The sequence below is a fragment of the Melospiza melodia genome, chromosome 3 (genome assembly GCF_035770615.1).
Source record: "Melospiza melodia melodia isolate bMelMel2 chromosome 3, bMelMel2.pri, whole genome shotgun sequence".
Taxonomy (NCBI): Eukaryota; Metazoa; Chordata; class Aves; order Passeriformes; family Passerellidae; genus Melospiza; species Melospiza melodia.
In genome coordinates, this window is record NC_086196.1 from 34,795,241 (window position 1) to 34,819,698 (window position 24,458).

The 24,458-nt window shown below is 39.9% G+C and overlaps 1 protein-coding gene, 1 long non-coding RNA gene and 1 other non-coding gene across 6 annotated transcripts; 1 reads left to right on the top strand and 2 right to left on the bottom strand.

Moving 5' to 3' along the window:
- Window positions 1-46: 46 nt before the first annotated feature.
- Window positions 47-7,681, top strand: LOC134415657 (uncharacterized). The gene is made up of 3 exons (XR_010027106.1): window positions 47-617; window positions 7,327-7,436; window positions 7,550-7,681. It is a non-coding gene; the product is annotated as an uncharacterized LOC134415657 (long non-coding RNA).
- TRNAG-GCC (transfer RNA glycine (anticodon GCC)) lies at window positions 236-306 on the bottom strand. Its single transcript has one exon. It is a non-coding gene; the product is annotated as a tRNA-Gly (tRNA).
- On the bottom strand, window positions 2,214-24,223 carry LATS1 (large tumor suppressor kinase 1). 4 transcript variants are annotated; one of them, XM_063151265.1, is made up of 8 exons: window positions 24,176-24,223; window positions 19,861-20,366; window positions 17,687-17,822; window positions 14,318-15,843; window positions 8,516-9,098; window positions 7,636-7,818; window positions 7,309-7,415; window positions 2,214-6,343 (listed from the first exon to the last, which is right to left on the bottom strand). In XM_063151265.1, the coding sequence occupies exons 2-8, from the start codon at window positions 20,209-20,211 to the stop codon at window positions 5,831-5,833; spliced, it is 3,399 nt and encodes a 1,132-aa protein (XP_063007335.1). In that variant the 5' UTR covers window positions 20,212-20,366; window positions 24,176-24,223; the 3' UTR covers window positions 2,214-5,830. The 4 variants fall into 4 exon arrangements, with proteins under 4 accessions (XP_063007335.1, XP_063007334.1, XP_063007333.1 ...); XM_063151264.1 differs by having other exon boundaries at window positions 14,318-15,846; XM_063151263.1 differs by having other exon boundaries at window positions 17,672-17,822.
- Window positions 24,224-24,458: the final 235 nt, after the last annotated feature.

Here is a 24,458-nt window from a genome sequence, read left to right on the forward strand (position 1 = left end):
CCCGCCCCGGCCCTGCCCGCCGCCTCCTCTCGCCGCCGCCGGCAATTTTTGAAGGCAAATCCGGCTGCGTCACTTCCAGCCTGGTGGGACGGGGGAGAAGGTCCGCGCAGCCGGACCGACAAAGAGTTGGTGTCTCTTTGAGCGTTATGACTAAAAGCGAAGAGCTGGTTTGGTTTTAAATGTCAACAGCGGGGGAAAAAAAAAAAAATTAACAAGGCGGCGAGAAAAGAGCGGCTGCATTGGCCGGGAATCGAACCCGGGCCTCCCGCGTGGCAGGCGAGAATTCTACCACTGAACCACCAATGCTTCTGCCGATAAAACTGTTTACTTCCGCAACTCGAAGGTGATAAATGCGAATTTCTTTGTCCCATTGCACTCGCCTAGAATTCCGTCCTGATGATCGAACGCGTTTCTTTGGCTATTTCTTTTCCGTAACAAATGTGAGTTATGCCAAGTGAATAGTAAGCACCCACTTTTATCTACGTGTTCTTTGCTTGTGACTTGTCTGCACCTCTTCAAGCTTTCATAGATGGTGTTGTTCTGGGGAAGAAAACGTGTCTGAGCGTGCTAAGGAAAACCTGCAGCCGAGCGGAGTCAGACCAGGAAACTGCCCTTAAGTGTCCCTGATGCAGCAGTACCTCGTCACCTGTCTAAATAGACTCAGCTGCTTAGCAACAAATAGGATCTAAAGGTTCGGCACAAGGCAGGAGGTTTATGATAGTCCTTCAGGTGAACTCCAAACCCCCACAGCAGTATGGCATCCTTTAATTAAGCTTATCACATCCATTCTTACTCGTCTTGTTACTCTATTTCTACCCATTCTTAAAGTGGAAGTTTTAGTCTATCCCTTTAACAAATGTCTATGTTTAAAACAGCCATTCCTACGTCGCTTCAGCTATAAAGACACAGAAAGCTGCTGATGAGTTTCTAAAATTTTAAGTGTATCACATCACTTGATTGATGATAGCTGGAGGAATTTTTCCCCCCTTTTTAGGTGGGCTAATGAATAAAGAATGGTGCTGTACTTCCACAACCTCCTCCCCAAGCGCGGAAGGATTAGGATATAACTCAGTCTCTCTAATAAAGCAGAAACCAATAAAACATTAGTTTCTGCTTTAGCACTTTGAGATGGGCAGGGATTTTCACAAAGACAAATACAGATGAAAGCTGTGATACATTGCCCTCTTAAGGAACAGCTTCACAGTACATAATGTATGCATAATAAATAATAAAAATAATAACAGTAATTAATAAGATTTACTTATTTTGATGAAAGAGGGAGCAGAGGACATGGAAAGAGCACCAAAAAGTTGAACTCTTGAACATCAACATGTCTCCTGAGAACAGGTTACAAACATGAGGTGACAGCCAAGTACAATAGCATTCCTGCTCTTACACTTGTGCCATTTTACTGTTAAACAGAAGAGCTGCTGCAGCATAATCGGGACTTGTGGAGGAGGGATGTGAAGGAGAAAAGAAAAATAAATGCAATTGGGCAACTAATGTTTATATTTCATGTCTGAATAGCCAAAATAACAATGTGATTTTCACTTCTTATAAAGATCCAGTGTGGGATTTATTATTCCATCAAGTGTTACCCTACAAACACCAATTGTGTGTTTTCCTGAGAAAACAGGAACAGTTTCAGTAACTCAGGAATGTCACCAACTACCAGTAGCTGATAATTCAGTCAGGCTGCTCATGAGAGCTGGAATTCCTTCTCTTATTCTAAAATAACTTTTAAGAAGGTGTCAATGCAACCACCCACTCACATCCTGTCCCCAGATCAAACACACATGCTGTGTGTTCAGTCAGCAGGGGCAAGGAATTCTCCACTGCTCAACTGCTGGGCCCTGACAAACTGGAAACCTGGCACTCCTGGATGAAGTGGATGAATGCTCCAGTGTACCTACTGGAAAAGTCAGCAAAGATGCACATTCCTTTCATATGAACATCAGGAGCCTTGGAGATCATGGTCCAAGTCAGCACCCCGTAAGCCCCTAAGACCCAAAAGTGCAATGGCCATTCAGAGATCATACGGCACACATGTAGCTGGATTGCAGGAATGCAGAGACCTGGCAAGAGGGGATGCCCACGTCAGGTTGAGACAAGTAAAGAATACTCAAAAAAAAGGTGAATAACTTACTATGGCCATGAGATAATGTGAAATTGTTACGTTTACCAGCTAGACACAGAATAAATGAATGATCCGCTTAAGCAGAATTGTGGGATGGTTTTTAATAGGAGAATCCAAAGGAACTGACAGTCTTATAATACAAAAAGGACATTATATATACATATACACACAGAGTATGTCTATATATATCTATAGAGATATATATATAAATCAGTAAACTTGAATAGTGCCTTTATCATGACCATCTTAAGGCATTCAAAACATTTTACTATGACATTGACCCAATTCATTATCTTTTTTGCTTTGGCTGAAATAAAGCAAACAGATTTAAAGGTCTGATCTGAAACACTCACAACATCTGAAACAAAAGCCTAATAGTATCTTCAGTGACAGCAGCATAATCTAAGAACCCACCCACTGCACTGCCTATCAGCTGAATAATATTAAAAGGAGTCTAAATAAATCATTCCCACTCACAGTTTTTGCAACAGCGGAAGATACATCAGTCTCAAAGAGACGTTCTAGCTATAAATTCTATAGATTCTATGACAAATTGAGGATAGAAAAGATACAGCAAGAGGGCCTGCCCAAGGATAGAATGCCACTGAATAACAAATAGTATTTACAATACAAGTTATAGGGTTATAGAACATTTTATAAATACAATTAATATGTATACAAGGGAACATAAAAGAGAAACTTGTTTTCATGTTTTACAAAGTAAAGGTAACCTGAACTAAAACTTACTGCAGAATTCTACAGCTGCTGGCTGGGAGCCTCTCTTCTCCACTGCCTGTACAAACCAATCCCCATTGTAGGTCACCAGTGAAACACCCATGTTTTAAGCAGCAACTACGAAGAATCTCAACAGACTCTGAATCTATGTATGAAACGTCAAGTTTCAAAACATGGGTAAGGCAGAGTGTGCTGGAGAGTTGTGACAACAATTGTGTGTAACTAACTTTCTCAGAGGAGAACCTGGACTGTAATGAACTGCACTTTTTGCAAGGAAATACATAATACTGCAGCATATAGGTGTGAAATTCAAACAAGGAACATTACAACTTCTAACACATGATATTAGAAAATGCCAGAAGCATCTACCAAATTTTAAAGTTGTAAGCACTTCCCGTATTTGTTTAAAAAAGGCAAAAGAGTATTTAAGATTTCAGTACTTGTACATGTCCTTAAAATAATCAATTATTTCCTTTAATAAAAGCAATTGGTTTTTCTTTTTAGAATAATGGTGCCTTTGCAGGACACTTATTTATTGTTTTTTAGAATTATTTTTAAATTGCCTAGGATCAGTAATAATATTAAACAGGAATACACCATAGTATAGTGCAGGCAGAGGAGAGATATACTCAGATGAAAAAGCAATTTTAAGAGTCACTTTAATGAATTGATATTATTTTCTCTGCACACTTCAAAAATGGTGAGGCAGGCTTGATTAAATTACCTTTAACCAGCAATATATTACACTTTGCTCCAAGACAAGTAGACCAGTTTTACTGGGATACTTACTATGAAGGAGGATAATCTTTAAAGTTTATTTACATGAAAAGCAATCTTTTTTACATAATATATAAAATGGAGTAGTTATGCACTGCAGCCATTTTACAATAATTAAGCTAAATGAAATTAATCTTAAAAGCTACTCTATTTCAACAGCTGTGGGAAAGGCAGAGCAGTGATTGTTTTATTAAACTGCAAACTCATTTTCATTATAGTAAGCAACTAACTAACTACTTGTTTGACAAAACAACTTCTCATAACCATCTTCTAACCATTATAAACACTTCAGAGCAGAGGGGTGAACTTCCACAAACATTTTCTTCTGAGCCAAAGTATGTTTAAGAAGCTTCCTCACTGCCAACCTGCTGCAGTTCCCTCAGTTATGTCAATAAAAATCATTTTTGGACCACACCAGAAGCTGGATAGCTCAAATGACCACACTCACAAGAAAGGAAACTCCAAATGACAACCAACAAGCACTTTCTTCAGTGATCAGTATTTAGGACAGCACTAGAGACAGTTGCACTGGCACAAACAGAGACACGGACCGGAGCACAGAAAGACAACAAATGGCCATAAGCAAACACACCAGCCTGGTGAGAAAAGTAAACTGGTAACTGATGTTGGCTGCAAGAACAGCTATGAACACCAGTTTCATGATGTTTAGATAGTTGCAATGGCACAAATAATAATTTAGGAAAGCAGTAATGCTTACATGCATGTTATTAGATTATCCATTGGAATTAAATTCCAATGAAGAAGTGTTTCAAAAGACATTAAGTTTACTAAAAATAGTGCATTCTTTTTTTTTACCACTGCTTTTATTTTAGGAAAAAAGAAGGATAGTGGCAAAACCATAATTCTTTCTGCCTTTCAACACTTAACTCCTGGTCTTGTCTCAGTGAAGCTGCTTAGAGTGATGCTCCCATCCCTGCTCCAGATAACCTCAACAGGCTCAGTACCCTCCATGAGACCCTAAGAGACACCTGAGCATCTACTGCTGGAAATTAGGGAAACTAATGCAGAAGGCACAGTTGTAAGTTCCTAATTCTGTTCTGAACCAGGCTGTGAAAGACAGAGCATTGAAACTGTACTGCCAGCTCAGACAGACCCATGCACAGCCCTTCTCCTCAGTGCCTGTGTAACCAGGAGCAAACTCTTCCTGCCAAGGCAAATGGGTCTCCACAACAAGTCTCAAAAGTCATAATTTAGAATATTTTCCCATTACTATCTCAAATTTATCATAAAGACACTACTCTAAAATTTATTTTTTAAACTAAAAATTCCAACTAAAGCAGCACTGTACACATTTTACAGTTTGGTTGTAGTCAGAAAATTGAACTAGATTTCAGAAAGTGTTGTTTCTAAGGCTTCTTTTCCTCTTCCATCTATAGGAGAACTGATGACAAGAGACAATCAAGTTGTTTCTGAGTGAGCAGTCCTGCTTTGAGAGTACCAGTCACATGCTACAGTGTTACTAATATCAAATCCAATTACTATTTAACAAAACACTAGTTCTAATGTTTTATTATCTTACAATCATACTATAGCTAAAACTGACACTTTCTTGTTTCAAAGCTTAGAACTAGGCCACTCCCACAGCAGCTGGAAACATTTCACCAGGTACATGACTGTTTTTCCAACACTGTGAATAGTAAGGCTAAATACAGTGAGAAGTGAGGGTAGCAGCCTTTTTTTTTCCTCTTCAGAAATGTATCAGAGAATATTATTAGTGTAAAGTTTTATATTTGGTCAATGCATGGAAAAACTGTGATTAAAAATTCTGAAGCACAGATTTGTTCTCTAAAATTATTCACTATATGTATAAATAGATACCAGGCATCTCAGGGAAAAAAATCACTATTTCCTATTTTGAGTACTTAGAGTACAGAGGACCAATATCAATATTCAAGTGATTTAATATTCAAGTGATTTTTTTTTAAACCTAACATCAAATCTCTTCTAAATTAAACAATTAACATCACTGGAATAAATTAATTCTCAAGAAGCATTTCCCTGTATTCTAGGGAAACAAAATATACAGAGAGGGAAAGTGAAGAAAAAGAAGTGTGCACATATTTACCCTAGCAATCTTCTTTCAGTTCTCTTAAAGGAAGAGACTTTTCAAAATCTAAAGCTGCAGAATTGATTATTTCATTTTTGACCTTTATTGCTCTACTAAACATAAACCAGATCACGACTCTGAACTCCTCTACTTGCCTGTTGATCATCATCATCATCTGACTGCTGTTCTGAGTTTTGGGAATTACCATACTCATACTCAATGGGCTTTGGATTGTTGTATGGGTAGCCATTGTCATCAAAAAACCTTCGGAAGGTGAACTCATAAAAAGCGTGCTCAGGATGTTTTCCGTTTTTGTACCACCCATTGAGGGTATCATTTCTGTTCCCCTCCTTATCATCATCACTCCACAATTTATCTGGATCAACCGGATCAAAGTTGGATGTGTCCGTGGGATGAGCAATTTTGGGAATGTAGAAAGCAGACTGTCGCCGCAGATCGCTGGAAAAATCAATTGTTTTGAAAAATGGATGAGCTTTAATTTCATCTGCGCCGTTTTTGCCCAAACGATCTTCTGGCCCTCGGCAGAGCTTAATAATGAGGTCAGAGGCCTCGGGAGTCAATTTAGCCTGAGGTGGAATATGAAGTGCAGTTTGCCAGTTGATAACCTTAAAAGCAAAAAGATGTGTTATTTATTTATAATTAAAAAAAAAAAAAAAAAGGAAAAATACATTAAAACGACAAAACAAAAGACCACAAAGAAATAATTCAGTATGTCTAAGGTTTTTCACAGTAGAGGGGAAAACATGAAACTGCTCTTTCAGAAAGACAAGGAATATTTTGTCTGGAAATCTGGCAAAATGCAGGCAAAGTTTATTCATGTTCCAAATCTAAACTAGAATCTGGCATGGAAGAGACAGCTATAAACCAACAAAGATACCATAAAATCCAGCACCTGGTACCTGAGATTAGGCACATGGCTTACAATCCTAAAAAGATGAGGCAGATGAGTTTTGAGTTATTTGATGTACTGTAAAGCCTAAGAGATTTCAAGTTAAAAAAACAAAAAAAATAACACTGCCTACATTTGAGCCACCTGAATGCAATTTTGCAAAAAATGACACCTGCAGAAGACTGCCTTGATGCTTTCTCTGAAACAGTAGGGGCTCAGGAAGGAAAGGACCAAAGGCTCTGAGCTGTCAGCGGCCCTGAGCAGGCAATCATCTGCTGCTCCTCCACTTTCCTATGCTAAACACCTCCAGGTACATCACCAGAGGAAATCCTCTGCAGGCAAACAAGCACGGAAGTCAAGAGGTGAGAAAAGAACACATAAATACTGGAAGAGGGAAGGGGAACAACAACTGGAACAGATACAAACAGTGAAAGGCTGAGATGAGATGCTGTTTTTAGTTTGCATGTTTACTGTACGACCAGGTAAAGTTACAAATGTGATTCTAGAAGTTTCTTTATAAATCAAGTGCACCTCCAAAATAACAAAGTTGAAAATCTTCAGTTTATAACATGCTTGGATAGGCAGTGCCCTCAAACATCACCTTTCTTTTCACTACAAATTAGTAAGACTATGTAAGTTTCAATCCTTTTTCAGACTGTTAATACCAGATTTTAAAGTTACCTTCATTTGTGTTTCCAGTGGTGTCTGTGCCAGGAATGGAGGCTGCCCCACCAGCATCTCAAAGAGAATTACTCCAACACTCCACCAGTCACACAACTGTGTGTAACCTGAAATAAAGTTCAAACAAGGTAGTCAAGTCTTTGTACAGTTCTAATCTTGAATTTCTAAGAACTAAAAAGTTCAGCAGATAATTCAATGTTTAAAATTTCCATATTAACAAATATATTTTTTTTTGTTAAAGTATCACATCCTGGGGAGAAGAGAAGCAGGACACCTGAGTAGCAGCCACTCTGCAGTGAGACTGCAGCACAAAAGCACACTGGTTACCTGTCCGTAACAACACTTCAGGTGCAATGTAGTTGGGAGTGCCCACCAGGGAGTGGGCCAGGCAGCGCTGGTGCTGCCGCGCCGCCCTGCGCTCCAGCGGCTTCAGCCGATCCCCACACCTGCAGTTGGCCGGGTCACCCCACTCGCTGCTGAAATCCATACTGTCCTGACGGGCGTGGTCACCTGCCAGGGAGGGACAAGGATGCCAAAACTGAGTATGGTTACTTTAGCTCTTCTCTAGTATGAAATTTGCTTTATCCATTAACATTCTGTGTTACAAGACAGAATCTGTTTCAGTTTCAATACTGAAGCTGAGAGTTAAAACAGAAATCAACATCAAGGTGTTGATTTTTGTTTAGGATATAAAATACTAACCTCTGAGGACACAATTTTTTAAAGCAAATTTTTGACATAACTATGAGGAAATACCAATCTCAATACTTTTCAGATTTTTCCTAACATCGCTACATTGTGTGTATAAGGTGTATATTGTTTTAACACTTCCGTAAACATAAACCTCTAACATATAAATCGCAAAAAAATTTACAAAATCAGATTTTAAATCTTGATCTTCTCACCAAAGACTGTGTAACAGTCTGGGCTAAGGTATGTAACATTTTGAGAAAAACTAATCAGAAGTAATTTCAATCTTGTTTTTGAAGGTATGTTTTTATTTTTGGAAACTCACATAATCTGTATTTTACCACTCTCAAAACTGTGACTTCTCTTTAACTCCACCTTTTTCTTTAGCTGTTGCTTCAAGTAATCAAGTAGGATTTTGAAAAGCCTACTTAAACCTTTTCATAAAGGAAACAGCATAGTCATCTTTCTACTCATTTATAATTTAATTCCTTGTAAAGGATACTTGTATCTCTCTTACCGCTCTGGTAGTACTTGGAGTCATGGGTCCACCGAAAGCCAGTACAGAGCCCGAAGTCAGTCAGTTTGATATGACCATCACGGTCTATCAAGATATTGTCAGGTTTAATATCCCTGTGGATGAAGCCCATTTTATGAACACTCTCAACTGCACACGTCAGTTCTGCTGTGTAGAACCGTGCCAGATTTTCTGGGAAGACACCCATTCTAATTAGGAGACTCATCATATCACCTCCTGGAATGTAGTCCATTACAAAGTACAAATTGTCCTTATCTTGGAATGAATAGTACAGTCGAACTACCCATTCATTATCAGCTTCTGCAAGGATATCCCGCTCAGCTTTAACATGAGCAACTTGATTTCTAAGCAAGACATCTTTTTTCCTCAGAGTCTTTGTTGCATATAGAGCATTAGTATCCACCTTCCTTGCTAGGCAAACTTCTCCAAATGCACCAACTCCCAGGGTTTTAATTTTTACAAACATTGACTTGTCCATTTTAGCTCTTCTTAGCCGAATGTAATTTGACTCTTTCTGGCACAACATTTTCCTCATTTGATCCCGGGCCTCTGGTGACAATCCAACCTGTGCAGCAAACAGAGTTAAGTCTGAAGAGTGAACAGTATTCTAAATTCTTGGTGATCTTCTCATAATTAATTACAAGGCTTAGGCAAAGCAAACCAAATACTTATACACAGCACAAGAAATACTACTTAAAGGGATTTGGTTTTGTTTTAATTTACACATTAGGATTCTATAAAAACATATAGGAGTGATAAAAAACTGAAATGTGATAATTTTCAACAGCAAAATGCACAAGGTGCCATGCACCAGGAGGTTCTAGAGAAGGGACTACATTCTTAAGAATGGTAATTTACAAATTACTGATAAAAACCACTGCAAATAATATTATCTGAGTAAGAGTGTGCATCAGCTGCCTCCCTGATTCTCTTTACAGCGTTAAAGAAAGCCAAGACATGTCTAGGATCTGTAAGTTGCTGAGGGCTAAGGAGCTGCCATGGGAAAAGCAGACTAACTGGAGCAGAAGTCACTGAACTTCCTGACCATGCTCTACAATTTCAGCTGCAGGAGGGAGTATGCACTCCCTCTCACTCTCTCACTTCCATGTGTAGCCACCCAAAACAGACCCTACTGGCACTGCTTCCCACTGCTTGCCAACACCTCTGCAACATGCCTGAACCAACTGATATTCCCTCTTATCACACAACACACCCCCTTCTAGCACTCTCACCACTGCTCTCCACTCTGCCTAAGAACCAGCTGAGCAGAGACCCTCCTTCTGAAGTGGCTCACTCCTCCCAACAGAATCTTTTCTTGGCGCCTATCTGCGTGCATATCCCTATCTTGACTGAACATCCCTGCTGTTCCAGCCAATGCCACCAACATTCTGACAGCTGAAACACTCACAGACCACACACAACTCATCACCTACAGCGTGGAAACCCTTATCTACAAGAACCACATTGATCACTCTCATTGTGCTCCAACCTGCGTGACCCCCAGTATATTTTTGCTGGTTTCAATTCCCTTAAGAATCCCATTCAATTCTGCTGCCATTTTTCTTGGCAAATTTCACAGCCTGGAATCACAATAATCCTTCTTTGCTTTAATGTGAATAGAATCCGTCTTCAATTTTTTAAATTTTTTTCTCTGTGACACTATCACTACGTAACATGACATTCATTCCCCTTCTTTTGTTTTCTGACAGCATTTTCAAATTACTATATGCTACCTTTCTCACAGCATCCCAATTATTTTATCTGCCTACCTGGCTTGAAATCACCATCCCACACCAATGATTTCCAAGTTCAACCTATAGCATACTTCCTTATTTTTTCATGGACATGTTGATCATAAACTCAAACATGGCCACACTGAGCCCCTGCAGACATCTCAACTGTACTCAAGCACTATTCTAAAAGCTTTCCATTTCTTACTGTAACATGTTACTGATTCTTGATACCAAGTCTTGCTGCTTCCATCTCTTTAAAGCTTCAAATATGTGAGATACTGTCGGCATAGCAGTATTCAGAACCATCAATAGGACTAAGTAACTAGTTTAGGCCTGTATAGACTGTATGTTAATAGATGACTTTGGCCTTGCCTGACTTGCAACACACCTTGAAACAAAATATAAGAGATGCGACTGACAAAAAAGGCAAAAAAATTCAATTAGATATCATTCAGTATCTTAAAAATGCTTTCACAAGTTACTATATGCCACCTATTAAAGAAAATACTGTTAGAAAACATAAAACTTCTTACAGGCATCATAGCAAAAATGGATCCAAAGGAGATGCAATTAGGAAAAGGCATACAATATGCTCATCTACCCAAATGAATTTCACAAGTTATACAAATTTGGTAGGACTGAAATGGGGAAGGCTGTCTCAAATTTGAGACAAAATTTTTTGTAGACATCAGATAGACAGTAGTTAGGACTGGTTAGCTGCAGTTTCAAGACTGGTGTGGGTAATAGGTTCAACTGCATGTTTTGAATCAAAAAATTGTCTTATTGTAGGAACATGCGTGTACTGTCTCCCAAGACAGAAGCATTCTCCGCTCTCGGCCTGTTGTCTCTGCCCGGTTAGGCATAGGATGGCCTTGGGACAGCCCGCGCTCCAAAGGACGAGTGCACTCTTCAGATTTTTCGGTCTTCAATATTGTTTATTAATTCTTATCTCTAAAGTCATCTCCCAGCCTGACAGAGGTCTGCCCAGCAAGACAGCCATGGGCACACTGACCTCCCACTGGAAGGTCGTCTATTTTTATGCTAAAAACTACGTATAAGATATTTACCTTTATCTTCCAATACCTTTTACTCTTATTAACAAGTGCAGATTTAGTGTGAACCAATCCCAAAGTGCCAGCACCACCATCAAAGATGGATGACAAGAAGAAGAGAAGGACAGGGCACACCCTAACTCCTCCATCTTGCCTCCTAAGAACCCCCCTGTACCAAAATCCCAAAACCTGTGTTTTCACCCTGTCAATAATCAATTCCTTCACCACTTATCCCCAAGTGATCCTCTTGTCCTCATATAGGTGGCACATCCCGTGCAGGGTCAAAATCCAACCACCAAGCACTTCTGGCAACATTCCAGGATTTCTGAGCCCCCCCAAGGGTTACCTTGGCAACTCTGGACATCAGGAGTGATGTGCTGAGTTCCCACAAAACATCTGAAGTTTTCCACGAATGAACAGACTTAAGGCACACTTCAACACAGAAGGAAGGATTTTTTTAAGACTTATAAATGTCAAGAAGACAGCTGAAGACCTGAGCCTGATAAAGTTCAGACAATGGTAGGTCACCTTCTTAAGGCCCACCTGAATCCTAAAGCTCCTGAACCCCACCAATCATCGACAAAACTGGCAAAGAATAAAACCTACATAGCAACACCCCCTAGGAGTGAGAGTCAATACAGTGATTAATCACTGCAAGACATACAAAGAGTGTCCAAAACCCTGGTTTTGGAAAGCTTTGCTTTCTTCTACCTGCTCTCTAGCTCTTGCATCTGAACCGTTTTACAGTAAAAAAAAGTAGCCCAAGTACTGCAATTTGTCATCTCTTCCCTCAACCCACCTTCATTTTTCCCTGTCATCCACTAAACCAAATGTTAACTACAAACTTTCTGTCTGAATTGTTGTATTTTCCCTAGAACTCTCCTCAGTTTCAGCATTTACCAAAAATTACCAAACTGTCAGCTGCACAAACCTTTCTGCACATGTATCTCCAATTATTTCACGAAGATGTCAGACACCAACACTTTCCTGACTGGCTCTCTATCATCACACAGTTTGCTCTCATTCTGCTTCCTTCTCATCTTGCTGTGCCTTAAAGGACGACTTAAGCTTCTCTTTGCAGGAAAGACACCTATTGTAACTCTTGGCCAAACTCACACATCTAAATTAAACACTTTTGAGACCACTGAGGTCCTAGGAGACCTGACACCATAGAAATATGTCACATATGCTAGAAATACAGCATCTGGTATTTTCACAGGTGCATTCTGAGGTTTTTTCTTTCAAAATTCAAAGGGCAGAAAAGAAGGGATTCAATACTTGCTTAATCTTCTTAAAACTTTCTGAAAATAAATAATTTCCCTTTCTCCTTCTCATGAAGGCCCAAAATATACTTTAGTGTTATGGCATTCCTCTCCTGTGTGCTTATGAAAAAGGTCTGCTGCAGCACAATAACCCATCTTCCACCCTTCAACCTGTAATTAAACATCCCAGCTTTAAATCCAGCATAAATTATTAGAACTCTAGCATTAATATTATAAATATTATAAAACACCCCTACTAAGGTGCTTTAAAAGCACAAGAAAAATATCAAGAAAAGTTATATCAGTGCCTTTATATAAGTAATACTTATTCTGAGATGCTACAGAACACAACACAGTAAGAAGGGAAAGTGAAGTTTGCAAATCAACATTAATTATAATCTTACATTTAAGTACTCAAAAATAGCCAAAATAAATTCATGCTTAATTTTGATGCAGGGTTGCATGCAAAGCCCTCTAAAAAGAGATCATGCTATTCTTAAGAAACACTGTTGCTTCAGAATCTTACTTGTCTACACAGGGATGGAGGCTACAGAGTTCAGGAAAGCTTCCCACACCTTAACAGTTTAAATCAGCTGTTAGTGAAGTGAAAAAGGAAAGAGAAAAGACTAAGAATAAAGATCTAGTAAGAGTTCCAGGATGAAATCTTGCTAACATTTACATATTTGTGATTAAACAAACACTTACAAAAGACTACAGCTTACAGTAAGAATTTTCAAAGAGTAAGAAAAAACAGATTTAAAAAACAGCAAGAAAGTGGTATAAGCCAAATACATACTCTCATAGAATAAATAAAAAAGAACATCATACTAATGTCAAACTTTCAACTACAATCATTAGGAAATATATTTGTGTGACTCATCTCAATTTCACCTTTCTGCAAATCTTAGTTTTAGTACCTCTCACTGTTTTCTCTTTTGAAATGATATATGTTTGTCAGCTCCAGTTTTTACCCTTTTGATTTGGTTTAACAGAACACTGAAATACTAGAAATAGACCTGCCTGACTCCATGCAGGCACAAAAAAGTTGATTTTGCATGTATTTGTTTTATAATTATGCCCTTCAATTGCTCTTGTTTAAAATACATTTACAGTACAGATTACAAAATAATTAGACAAAAGATACCATCTCTTTCATTCTAAAAGAACCAAAACTAACCTTTAATTTCTTTTTTTCATTTGAACTTTAAAAAACTATCCATACTGGTAACAAACTGCAGAATGTAAAAAATATCACTGTGTGCATATCTATATAAGAACACTAGCTAGCCTGGAACTTGTCCCCAGTTTGCTTGTACCTTCAGTACTTATTTTTAAAACAGTGAAGTATTTTTATAAATCATTAAATATTGCCTATAACTCAAAAATCAGGATTAAGTAGAACCCATAACAAAAAGCTATGAGCCATGTAGCTACATCTCAGTTCATGTAACAATTGTTTTGCTTCTGCCACCTTACTGTATGCAGGCCATACAAATTACCTTTAGATATCCAAAGAAACTTACTTAAAAATCAATTCCTAAGAAGAAAATTAAATATATAAACAAGACAAAGAAGAAACTTGCCACATCTCAAATACAAAGATTAAAAACAGATTTCAATACTAAAGTTCTAAACATTCTACTTATGTGTACTATTTAATTCTACAATTAAGACATATCCTATAAAAGTAATACAAGAACAGTTCAGTTATAGATTCAGAAAGAAGGAAGAGTTTACCCGCATCATTTCATTCTCTAGCTGTTTTTTCCGGTGCAAACGTTGCTGGTGTGACTTGAGTATATTCTCCACATGCTGCTCCATGAAGAATTTAAAGGCTTGAGGGGAATAACTCTGAATGCGAGACTCTCTTCTTTCTTCATCTTTCTTGTTTTTTCTAACAGGAACAGGCGAGGTTGTAATTTGCTTCTTTTCTTTATCTGTTGAATCAACACATTCGTAATTCTTTTCATTCTCATCCTCCCTGGCTAAAGGAGGTGGCTCCTCCTTGCTGAGCTTGGGTCCTGCCTCATACAGATTGACAGAAGGGTTCTGATGTAACAAGTGTTTGGGGTAAGGTGGTGGGGGACCCTGGTAATTTGGAGCTTCCACAACAGGAGGCATAACTGCCATATTGGTAGAGGGACTGTCGGAGAAGGGAATGGTCTGAACGGTTTGCACGGGCTGCGGCATCCAGGAAGGGTGAGTGGGGGCCAGGGCAGTCTGCAGCTCTGGTTTCAACACGCGCATGCTTTTCACTGGCTGCTGAATGGGAGCGGGCGTTATGGCTGTCACCGTGGTGGCCGAAGGCTGCGAGCTGCCCGAGTGACTCTGCCTGCTGCCGTGATGGTTGTTGAAGGAGTTGGAGCGCACGGGAATACTGGGCTGCCACGCGGGCATGTCGTGCCCATTGCCCGGCGACGCCTGCGGCTGCACGGGGGAAGGCTGAGACCAGGATGCAGGTATTCCAGCCACGCTGGTGTTGTAAAGCTCCAGGTTGTGGCTGTTTCTGTTTGGCACCATTATTGCCTGAGGAATATTCCCATTGGTGTATGCCGAAGGAGGAGCAGATCCTCCTGCCTGCATCTGTAGTGCTGTGGGACTCTGCCTGTTGGTTGGATTCATTGGATATGGGGGTGGCTGGCGACTCACCGAATTTCCAGACACCACATTCTGGTGAACTATGAATTCTGCCTGACAATTGCCATTTTGCATTCCAGCTCTTCCTGAGGGAAAACTAAATTTGCTGTTGGCAGAACTCTGCATGATTATCGGTTGCCTGCCAATGGGAACAGCACTCATGCCTCTCTGCCCCTGTGCGGATGAATTCATAGGAGGAGGATTCATAGGTGGAGGTGGATAACCATCCTGCCATGCTCCTGGTGGCACTGGAGAAATACGGGAGATCACATACTCCATGTTTCCAGAGTACCGCTTCGTTTGAGAATTTGGCTCCCAGGAAGGAGGTGGAGGAGTAGTTCCCCTTGGAGGGGGTGTCTGGCCCCGAGGAGGTGGAGGAGGAGGTGTGACACTCCTTATCTGCGGCAGAGGTGGGGGATTCACTCTTTGTCCATTGGCAGGATGGGCCTGAGCAAACGCCGCAATGCCAGATCCAGATAACGGCCTTCCGACATCAGGCTGTGAGCTGGGACTTTCCGAGCGATAAACCACACCCTCTGCCAGGGAAGGGCCGTGCCGCTGAGGAACCAGGGACTCCTTAGAACCCTTCCAGCTCTGCTTGCGGTTCACCGACTGCTGCACAGCCCCTGCTTCCACAAGAAGAAAACACAGCATTTACATTGTTGGAAATTATTCCTATTGACTGCTTTGAATATTTTGTTCTTCTGTGTTAATTACTACAGAAACAGGACTTGAATTCTCTGACACAATATAATCCACTGTACTTCATATGGAAACTTTTTCTAGTAATATACAGCACTGCATGCTAATATGCTCAGTGTTCATATAACAGGGAAAAAACTCCTCACACTGAAACTATAAAACTATAATACCAGAAAGTGATTTTTCAGAAATCACTTTTCTGAAAATGTATTTTGCTTCAGTAAAAATGTAAAATTTAATTGAAAAAAATGGTAACGTGCAAAATTATTAGTCACACAATGTATTTTTAATCATGTGTACAAGAAGCTCTCAGAATGTTCAGCACAAATGCAATAAAAAGTAATAGCATGGAAAAATATGTTATGTTGCTATGTTCCAATTAACATTTGCAAAACACTTAGTGTTCTTAAATTAAATTTAACTGAATGCTGTAAAATCAAGGCTTGCACCCTTATATGCATACAGATCATTCAGACTTGTTATATTCCCATAAGACAGAATCTGACTAAGTACTTTAATTTTAAAAGTTGGATCTTTTTGAGTAGAAGTGTTGTAGATAGAGAGGCAAAAATTAAAACTGTATGAATGCAAAATTTACAGAGCAAAACCCTACTATATATTTACTTTGCAGATGCTATTTTGCATCATATAAACAAAATATACAAGGAACTGATGGTGCAGGCAGTCTTACTGTGGTTTTTATAATGCTAACACTAAAATATGTGTAAACACATGCAGTACTTTAATTGCTGAAAATCACCCTGTCCTCACTTAAAGAACATGTTAATTACTCTATTTTTGCAGGTAACAATGAAAACGATGTCTAAATGGTGGAATTTACCTATGAACTTCATACAAGCACCAACTAATCCTGCTTAACAGACTAAAGGAAAATGACACTGTTCTTTGCAACTCCTGACTAATTTTTCCTCCTATCTATATTGTTGATTTAAAATCTAACTCCAGTGCTAGCAGCTCAGCACCCAACTTTAGTCTAATAAAAGTTCAGCATTTCTGCTGCTTTAAGTTACTCTTTTTTTAGGTGTATGCTACTAAAAAGGCATCAAGTCATATTAAAAAAATGTGCTAGCATCTGTTCAGAAAGCAATAATAGCAAGTGGCAAAATTCTGACTCTGCTAATAAAGACACAGTCCCTCTTCTAACATCTCTTAAGAACATTGAACATGCCTTAAAAACTATAGAAACAAAAGCTGGAACAAAGCAGGAAATTAAGCAGAGAGGGATCCTGAAACATCACATCCTAAAATACAAATACCATAGTTATATGATATATAAATACACACACAGAAAAATACATACACAAAAATACACATACAGAATGCTGTTGTGTGGGAGTGTGTGTGAAGAAAGACAAAAAATTTAAAGAAGAATTCAATGCTCAGCACTTATTTCTAAGTGGTGCCTGACACAAAACAAAACACAGGCACCACATCAGCAAGGTAACAGAAACTACCAAAATGAGATCTGAATACCATTCCTTGTATAAAATGTTTTGCACAGTAATAAAACCATGCAGTTATAAAATCATGCTTAAGAAACTCAAGTCAAACGGGCCTATCTCTCAGAAGGATTACATCAGATCTGTAAAATGCTGTTTTTAAAGGCAAAAAAACCCCGGTATCTCAGCATTTCTGTTCTACTGCGGGCACATGAAGGCAAAATTTACTATGTTCTGTGTTTCACCTATAAGAATACTCAGTGAGTTACTGAGTCACCATGGATACACCTACCTGGTGGTTTCATACCTGCGTTTACAGGTCTTGCTGCTGCTGCAACCATCTGTTCCCGACGAGGATCCTGGTAGCTCATTTTACTTATAAATTCAATGGCAGCCTCTATACTACGGTTGTTAGTTTGTCTGAGAGCTTGTATAACCATATCCTAAAGAGAAAATTATATACAAAAAATTATTTATAAGAAATACCAAAAATCATGGTTATTTAGCTAAATATCCTCCACTAATTTCACCAAAGTAATTTTACAAATATTGATTTCTCTCAAGTGTTTTAGAACTACTTTTAAAATGTCTTCTCCAGAAGAGATCATCCAAAATAGTACTGCAATCTGGATGTTCAGAAGAAAAGTTAACCAGTTTAAGCACTGCAGTCTGATGTAAATCATGTTATTTAGATAGAACAGTGTGGTCATACAACCCTTAAAAAAGGATTTTATAATTAAAAAGCCTATACAATAAAGTTGCCACAATCTTTAGGGACTAGTTGATATTAGAAAAAGCAGACATAACATTTTCAGCTCAAAAATCTGGTCACCTATGTGATATGAAGCAGTCAATGTCTTAAAGAATATCACCATACACAGAACATATAAGGATTTAACTTGAACCGTAGTAAGCAAAAGAGATTTTCTGTAGATATTTAGGATAAAAAAACCCCAAATGCAATGAATAGCAACCTACCCTGATTATTATACATATATATATGTATATATCTGTATACACACACCTGATACTTATTGATTTCTATCTGTTCCACTTCACCCCTTAATGCTACCTACTACCTGAGAGGTGGGGAGAAATAACAAGAACGTTTGTTGATATTTCATTTGGAAAAAAAATTCAATACATTTTGAATCTTCTTGACCAAGAAAAATGCTTTCCTACTTCAGCTGCATCTGTTCCTAGGGACACACGTGGATCAGTGCCATATGGCCTATTGTGGCAACACAACTGTAGGTTAACACATGGCAGAAAGGGCTTATGCTGGCACTGTGCCTGAAAAAAGCCCCATATAATCACAAGTGTCATGGGAATTTGCAGTTGTATCCAAGAACAAAGGGTAGAAGCAAAAGGCTTCAAGATACAAAGGATCCAACAAAAATACCAACTTAAGCTACCTTTCTAATTTATTGTCCAGCCACATACCACAGCCTTCAGTCTGCAAAACCAGCTGCAGGTTCAAATCTGTAAAAACGGAGCTGCGAACCAATCTACTTTGAAAAAACGAATGCACACCCCTCCTTGCCCCAAAATCCCACACAACAGCAGCAACAAAACTCCCTCAACCTCAGCAATGAATCACAAAGCTGGAGCAAATGATTACAAAAATCATTTATCATTATAAAATCCTTCCATTCTTCCTGACACACAGTCTGGACTGTGTATTTGATCAAGTAAAAGGAACATGAAAAGTCACTATCAGTACTTGACACTGGGATGCTGCTGAAGAAAAGCCAGTTGGTAGTTTTGGAGAAGCTCACTCGTGGTAGGGGTAGATCTCTGTAAATATCAAAGCATCACAGACAGCAGAACTCATGAGCTGGTCACTATTGCAAGCAGTGCACGCCTGAAAAGTTAATCCCTGTTGTGGTACTGTGCCTTTTTCCTTTGGCAAGATGAGTGGTTTGCTAGCTCTTTTTAAACATGCTTTTGTACCCAGGTTTACAAAGAAGGCATGAAAATAAGTGTGATTTATGTGATGTGCAGGTCTCAGTAAAAACACAGGAGATGTTAAGTGTATTCATTTTTCCTTCCTGGAAATCACATTTCAGATTATTTTCCAAAATAATTGGTATTGCCTTTCAATTTACAATCGCCATGTTTTATCAACCTATTTTAACTGAGCACAACCCAAAATTACTTTGAGTATCAGAGGCAAAATCCATGTTCTAGAGAGTCCAGTTCTCTCTGCCTAAAACTATATAAATAATTAAAACAACCTACCACATAAGAACAATCTGGACAAGATGCTTAAAAAAACAAAGCCAAGTCTCTCTAAATCCTTCTAGTCCTCTTTTACAACCCCCACTATTACCAGTTTCATGTCTTAATCAGAAAGCTACCAGATTTTGAAGCTTTTTGCTTATCATGCTGTTCAAACATTCTCTGACCAACACCCCCTCCAACATGCACTAATAGCCTATAGCTAGCAGAACACCAAATCCTTAAAATAAAACACTTCACCTCATCAAAGCCAGCAGCTTGCAAATCTTGCAGCATCTGTCGATTAACTTCTGATGTTCCTTTGACAGCTGAGGTTGCTTCATTTGCAAAAGGCAGAAGTGAGTTTCTTATCTCCTGCAAAACCTTGTGATATGTTACAAATTTAGGGGGATTTCGGCCTTGTCTAGGATCTTCAGGTAACATTTTGCCCATGCTGTGATCAGCTTTAGCAGCATCTGAGGGTTTAGGCAAATTCCTGAGGCTCTCTCGTATTTCCTGTAGCATCTGCTGGCTGCTGCCAGTATAATTACTGGCAGGAAAAGTTTTAGGCCTCATTTGTCTATAACCTTCTGGCTTCTCACTTCTCTTCATGAAAACATGTATATATGCAACCTCCACCAAGGACTCGCACACACCAGAATTCAAGGAAGACTGGCTGATGTCAGAACTTGTGAAAGCAGTGGCTCTTCGCTTGGAAACCTTGGTTCCTGAAGTGCTGGACTTTGTCACAACCCAAAACTGCTATTCTGTTAACAAAACAAAACAAATCACATTTAACAGAGCAGTAAAAAAATCACAATGTAGCACTGGAGTAGCGAAACATTCACACGCAGCACTGCCTTCAGATACTGAAAGCATGCGAAGCGAATTCTTCAGGCAGTCTTTACTCAAACTAATTTACACACCATGTTGGGTTTTAACTGTCTGTTAACAACTAATGTTTTAGGTGCCTCAAGTCTACACAGTCCTGAATTGCAAAGCATGTGGGCATAGTAAAAAGCTCTGAGTGGCGGACAAAGCTTGCAAAAGCAGATAAGAACCACTGGTGTGTGCCAGCACTGCTTCTTTGCCTGCCCCCTCTCCTGTGTCCATTTGTCACCTATGTTCTCCCCAACAACACCTTTGTAGCCAGAAGAGCCAACTCTGCTGCCCAGTCAGCCAGGATACAGATCAAATAACCTTGCTGTTCAATGATTCTGACATCCAGCTCCAGCAAAAGATGGGAGTGAGAAGTACACCAGTAAGAGCAATTAATTACAGTGATTTTATCCGTTCTCTAGCAGTCACATTTGCTAAAACTAAACATTTGCCTGGCTCATCACATGCAACTTTATGATTTCTTGTATCATCTGCTACTTGCATCTGTTTGAGGGTTCACATTCTGAGGCTTTCACAGTCTCTTAGCTCAAGTCTCCTTGAACCAGGCTTCATCAATAGTTAAGTAATTTTTACATTTATTTTACATAAGGGAAAATGAGAGCAGGAAGAGAAACAAAGAAAATTTTGATCAGATTTTTTTTTTACTGTAAAATTGTTTAACAACTCAAGCATCAAATTCACTGAGAGCATAGCTATGACATTTGGTAAGGGAAACAGAATTTTCTGCCAAAAGCCAAATAAAAAACGTTTGCATTTTGAAGGCGCTGACTCATCAGGGAAAGAGCCCCGTGTCTGCAGAGAACTCAAATCTCTGTGTTCAGGCTGGGCACTAATTATTACTGCAACTGCATGGCAAAGGATAAAGCAACCTCAGTGAAACACAAGAAACTGCAGAGCATTTGCCTCTTCAGAGTATCATGAAATTCAACTTTGTCAGTCTCTACTGCTTCACAGAGGAAGATCAGTTACTAAGACAGTGCAAGATAAACTAAATGTTTCAGCTCTGTCTTTTCTTCAAAAGCAACAAAAATGTTGAAGCCCAACTCACAGAGCTCCTTTACTACTGTGTTGCTAAGCGTTTCTCATTGTAGACATAAATTAAACAAGAATCCAAATTTTACACAGTCTACAAAAAAGTCACTCTTTCTTCATTCAGGCTTCATTTCTGTAATACTTGCACTGTCACAAACCAATTAGTGATTCAGCAAATGAGGAAAAATATGACAAGTTAATAGGAAAAAGAATTCCCTGGAACACATGCAAATTATATGAATTAAATACTCGTGCTATCCATATATGAATAAAACCTGAAAGCTGGGAAGTAATACATAAATGAGGACTGCAAAAAGAAACACTTAAGGGATATCCACTTAATCCCATTCTCCTTGGAGAACCATTTTAAAAATAACAGAAGTTCTCTTATGAAACTTGCTAAATCTTAAGGGGTATAACTGCATTCACAATCCTTCTTTGCACTGTGATAGCTTTGAAACCTTAAATGATTGTAGCTGGGTAATTATACGTCTAATACAGTCTGATAGCATATAGTTCTTCAGTGAAATTTTGCCCAAAGTATTAAGAAATCCAGAAATCAGCAGAAAGTACAGCATGAGAGCAATTAAAATGTAATTTCATTTTGGCCACTTTCAAAATAATTTTCCAAACATGCGGTATTTAAGACCACATTGAAAATACTTTTTCCAAAGAAAACTTTTTCCAAAGAAAATGAAGTAAGAACTTGACAAAATACCCCTACTTATGTTTTTAACAAATTCCAAAGGCCTGGAATTCAGGAGAAAACGGGTTTTGCACCTACATATTTTACAAATTTCATCTGGTATGGCAGCATTCACTTCATGGTTACACCTCGGGTAGTTGGAATAGGTAAATCTAACACCCCCTAAGAGAAATCAAGGTTACATTAACAGGAGACCAAAATCATAAATCAGCAGCACTCTTGGAAAATAAAGCTGCACTCTAAAATTTTAGCAGCAGTTTAGGTTTAGGAGTGTAAACCATCCAGTCCACTTATCTCCCAGCACTTACCACAGACAGTGTAACTGTTTGTCAGGCCACACAGCATAAACCAAGCTAAGGAACCTACCCAAATAAGTAACTTTTTTCTGGTGGGTTGTTCCTTTTGGCAGCACTGAGGGGTACCAGCATGTACGTGTTAAACTAAGTCTTAATTCTTAGAAAACAAATTAAATTAGTCCTCCAGAAAACACAAATTACTACAGCTCACCTTGCTTTAAATATGAATCTCAAAATTCACAAGTCACTTCTGCTTATAGACACTGGCACACATTTTAAAGAAAGAGAGTGTTGACTGCTGAGTAGGAAATAGATCTCAACTTTGTACTTCTAACTACCAAACACCAACTGTATCCATGGGAACTGATGTCTATTCCCTCCTGTAGTTTTGTGTCCTTAAATAATCTGTTTGTTAATGCAGCTGTTTTTGCTGATTAAATTCTCTTCCCTAAAGGAGTTGAAGAAAATAATGTTTCACCTCTATTCAAAGTATAGGAATACAGTATTTGCTTTTACAGGTCAAACTGTAAGGGAAAAAAAAAGCCCACTGCATTTTTTTTTACATTATAATCACAAAAGATTGGACTTATATAAATAAGAGCTCGAATGAAAGCTCAGAAGTGTTCAAGGCCAGGCCTGATGAGGCTTGGAACAACCTGGTCTAGTGGCAGGGAGCTGGAACTGGATTATCTCTAAGGTCCCTGCCAACCCAAACCAGTCTGTGATGCTCTGAATGGCAACATGCAACTGTCAATGACTCCCATGATTTTCTGAGGGAAAAAAATACACAGCTTTTAAATCTAACTTTAAAATTCCTTATAAAAATACTTTCAATGTCCGTATTTCCAACTGAGTAGTGAACATCGCATATTGATGTATCGTGGTACCCTCCCTCATGTATCTATTCTAACAGCTCATTTTATACATGATCACAATGCTTCACTGTTAGAGATAAAGAAACTAACAGAGACTTCACAAGTCATAAAATTAAGTTTGTAAGGACTTGGTTCAGACCAATTAAAGGAGGCTTTTCTTTCAGGTAACAAGTCATTGAGCTGCAACAGCAATTTCCCAAAGGAGGCTAAAAGTTTTCATAGGATGAGGAGAAAACTGGACCCTGAAATCAGCACATAAGCACAACTACATATGGTCAGAGAAGCCAGAGCTGGAAAGAACCAGAGGCCATCTGAACACGAGGAACGTTGTGTATTCGCTCGGTTTGCTTCCATTCTTACGCTCTGCTATCTCCTTTAGCAGGATACAGCTCCTCTCCGTACACATACACGTATTCCCGGGAGCAGCAGGAGTCATTCCAGACGCACCTCGGAGCGATCTCCAGGGCTCGCAACTGCAGGGCAGCCACAGCCCCGCTGCACTGCTCGGGCCGGCACGGATTGTGCAGGACAGCGGGACCCGGCCTCCCGGGACACGCAGGCCAGGAGGGTTTCACGGCCGGGCGGAGTATCCCGAACGTGCCCCGCTGGGACACCTGCGCTTCTGTCGCCTCGCCGGCCCCAGGCCGTGACCTGAGGTGGCTCCTGCCCCGGTTGTGTCCCGCAGCGGGCCCAGGACGCCGGGCCGAGCCGGAGCGGGCCCGTTACCGCCCCGACCCCCCTCCGGCCCCGCGCACGGCGGACTCTACCTGAGGCGAGAAGGCGGCGGCGGCGGCAGCGCCCCGGGCGCTCGGAGCTCGGCCCCGCCCGCACGGCGCCGACCGGCCGCGGCCCTTCCCTTCCCTCCTCCGCCCCTCGGCGATGCCGGCAGCGCCCGCTCGGTCCCTCCGCCAGCGCCCGCCGCCGCCTCGGGCCGTTCAGTTCGGCGCCGCCATTTTGTCAGTGTCCCCGCCGCGGAGCCGCCCGGATATGGGCAGATCCCGGCCTGCCACGCGCGGCTCCCGCCGCTCCCGGATGGAGCAGCGGCGGCTC